Raw genomic sequence first — 3,122 nt, 5'->3', positions numbered from 1 at the left:
ACTTCGGAAAATTTAACTCTCTCCTCACACTCAGTACTACAGTGTCAGTCAAGATTATGTACTCTGGAATGATACTTGAGCCCATAATCTTCTTAGTTAGAGTTGAGAGTGCTACCCAGGGTGATACCCAGGGCAGCTGCTTGTGCTGCCAGGGACACAGTGCTGTCAGCAACCAGTGTCCCTCTTCCACCACTGGCAGTAACATGTCTTGCACTCACAACCTACTGCTGTCTAGATGGGTGGCTGTTCCACCCCAGTAACCTCTGGCAATCCATGGACACCAGCCCAACCTTTCCCCTCTAGTAACCCATCACAGCTGGTCTTTCCAAGAATGACGACTTCCTTCACTCACTTGAACCCTCCATTTAAACAGAATGTCAAGCAAGCAAGCATGAGGCTAAGTCAGGTATTGAAATAGGGAAGTATTTAAGACTGTAATCAAGTTATATCTAGACTAAAAAAACTTTTTAAATCTGTAGATGCTGGAGATCTGAAATACAAGCAGTTCTGATGAAGGGTCTTGAAACTGAAATGTTAAACTCTGTTTTATAGAGTTATAGAGAGATACAGCACAGAAACAAGCCCTTCAGCCCACCTAGTCTGTGCCGACTGTCAAACACCCATTTACACTTATCCTACAATAATCCCTATTTTTTTATTCTTCCCACATTCTCATCAACACCCCCCCTCCCGATTCCACCACTCACCCACACACTAGAGACTAGTGGCCAATTAACCAACCAGCTCACACATCTTTGGGGTGCGGGAGGAAACCAGAGCACTTGAAGGAAACCCACATGGTCACAGGGAGAATGTGCAAACTCCAGACAAAGAAGATCTGAGGTCAGGTTTGAACTGGCCCTGTGAGGCAGTGGATCCACTAGCTGTGCCACATGGTGCCGCTCTTTATCTGGGGTAGTGGAAGTGTGCCGTTAGGGAACTGACTGAGAATCGATCTGGCAGCTCAAAACTGGGCATCCATGAAGTGGTGTGGGACCATCAGCAGCAGGCAGAAACACCACCACAACTAACCCTCACTGTACAGTTACAATCTTGTAGACAACAGCAACAGGTGTACCCAAAAATGAACAGCCAACCTGTGTGAAGCTGCAACACAACACTACATGCATCCTAAACACAAGAACAGCATGCACGAGTGACTCACCTTTGGCCGCACCGAGTCCTTTCCACGTCTATAAGTCACAAGTCAGGATGGAACACTCTCCGCATGCCTGGATGAGTGTGGCTCGATAACCCTCACAAAGCTCCAGACCATCCAGGACAAAGCAACCCACTTGATTGGCATCCCACCCGCCACCCTAAACATTCATTCCCTCAAACACTCTGCTGCCGTCACCAAGAAGGACAAAGGCAGCAGGCAAGTGGGAACATCACTGCCTGCAGGTTCCCCTTCCAAGCTGCGGACAATCCCAATTCTGTGAATCCTCTCAGCACTGGCTGTCCTGCAGGTCCTTCAATTCGTCCTTCTTCCCTTCATATACCAACCACACAGCCGGACCCTCAACAGTGACTGAGCCATGACTCCGGCGTGACAACATCCTTACCAACCACCTGACCCCAGACTCTCCTGGTTTAATGTAGTAGTAAATAGAGAGAGGACCCAATCCTAGTGCTACCCCTGCTCAGAACAGACCAGAATTACTCTTCTTCCAGCAACGGTGAACATTTCAGGAAGTGAGTCCTGTTGCCTAAAGCAAGCTCAGCCTATGGGTCCATGTCTGTGACAATTCTTTCTGTCAATGCGCACCTTCCTTTAAAGGCTGCCCTTAAATGTTGCAGAAATCCAACATTCCAAAGATGACACAGAGCCAATAAATGGTTCAGGTAGAAATGACCAAAAGGTAATGAGAATCTCTGGGTGTTAACATATTGGATGATCTGTCCTGGGTTCAGCACATAGATGCAAACATAAGGAAGGCACTCCAGTGTCTTTACTTTCTTAGGATGTTAAGGAGCTTGGGCATGTCACCGAACACTCTGACTTCTAAGGTGTACTGTTGAAAGTATCCTGGCTGGTTGGATCATGGTCTGGAACGGCAATTCGAATGCGCAGAAAGATAAGAAGCTGCGGAGAGTAGTAGACTCAGCCCAATACATCATGGACACATCCCTCCCCACCATTGGTAGTATCTACACGCGCTACCTCAAAAGACAACATCTATCACAAAAGATACTCACCATCCGGGCCATGCCATCTTCTCACAGCTACCATCGGGCAGGAGGTACAGAAGCCTGAAGTCCCACACCAGCAGGCTCAAGAACAGCTACTTCCCTTCAACCATTCGCTTCTTGAACCAACAAGCACAACTTTAATCACTTCAGCTTAGTAACACTATGACCATTTTGATAGCCTTACACTGCAATAGACTTTGTTCTTTTAGTCCTAATTGTGTTCTTTCTTGTAAAAATTGGGTATAATTTATGTTTAATTTTTTTTTCTTGTGAATGCTGCTTATCTGATGCTACGTGCCTGTGAAGCTGCTGCAAGTAAGTTTTTCATTGTACTTGTGTGTACATGGACTTGTGCATATGACAATAAGCTTGAATTTGACTCTGAAGCACCATGAATATTAGATTCTGACCTGCACAACGCTGACATTTCCTCTTAAACATCCACTTCCATCGAGATTGAATGACTCTGCCTGACAGAACGTGGGTTGGGCACTGTTTTGGCTCATTATCACAAAGTGTTGTCAATCGCCTGCCCCGAGACCCAGGGCTTACTTTATTCATGGGCTACTGGTCCCATTTGAAGGGTTTGGAGATCTTCTGGTTGAGATGCTTACATTCACACAGAAAACTCACATCCTCTGTTCTCAATTCTGGAACCAAACCTTCCAGGAGTGAGGTATGAAAGCACTTTCTTATTCAAAGGGTGCTGTAAACCTTGGGAGTCACTCCACCCAAAGGCAATGGATGCCCAGATCACTGGAATGTTCAAGACAGTGAACTTTGTTAGAATATGCAGCAAATGCAGGAGCTGACTTCCAGATGAGCCACAATCTGAACGAGTTTGGGGCTCCTACTCAGGATCCCAGGCCTACTCCTCCATTCCCCAGTGACCCACAGACGATAGGAGCCCAGTTATAAGCACTCTGCAG

General features: G+C 46.6%; 1 protein-coding gene across 1 annotated transcript in view; it reads right to left on the bottom strand.

The window, feature by feature from the left end:
• Positions 1–2,211, bottom strand: part of LOC127568795 (eIF-2-alpha kinase GCN2-like) — a 116,800-nt gene extending 114,589 nt beyond the window's left edge. The window contains 1 exon segment of the mRNA XM_052013006.1: positions 2,200–2,211. Within this exon segment, the coding sequence (XP_051868966.1) occupies positions 2,200–2,211 (12 nt within the window).
• Positions 2,212–3,122: the final 911 nt, after the last annotated feature.

Source organism: Pristis pectinata, chromosome 1 (assembly GCF_009764475.1).
Source record: "Pristis pectinata isolate sPriPec2 chromosome 1, sPriPec2.1.pri, whole genome shotgun sequence".
Classification (NCBI taxonomy): domain Eukaryota; kingdom Metazoa; phylum Chordata; class Chondrichthyes; order Rhinopristiformes; family Pristidae; genus Pristis; species Pristis pectinata.
The sequence above is the reverse complement of the archived record's forward strand: the minus strand, read 5'-3'. Positions and strand labels throughout refer to the sequence as shown.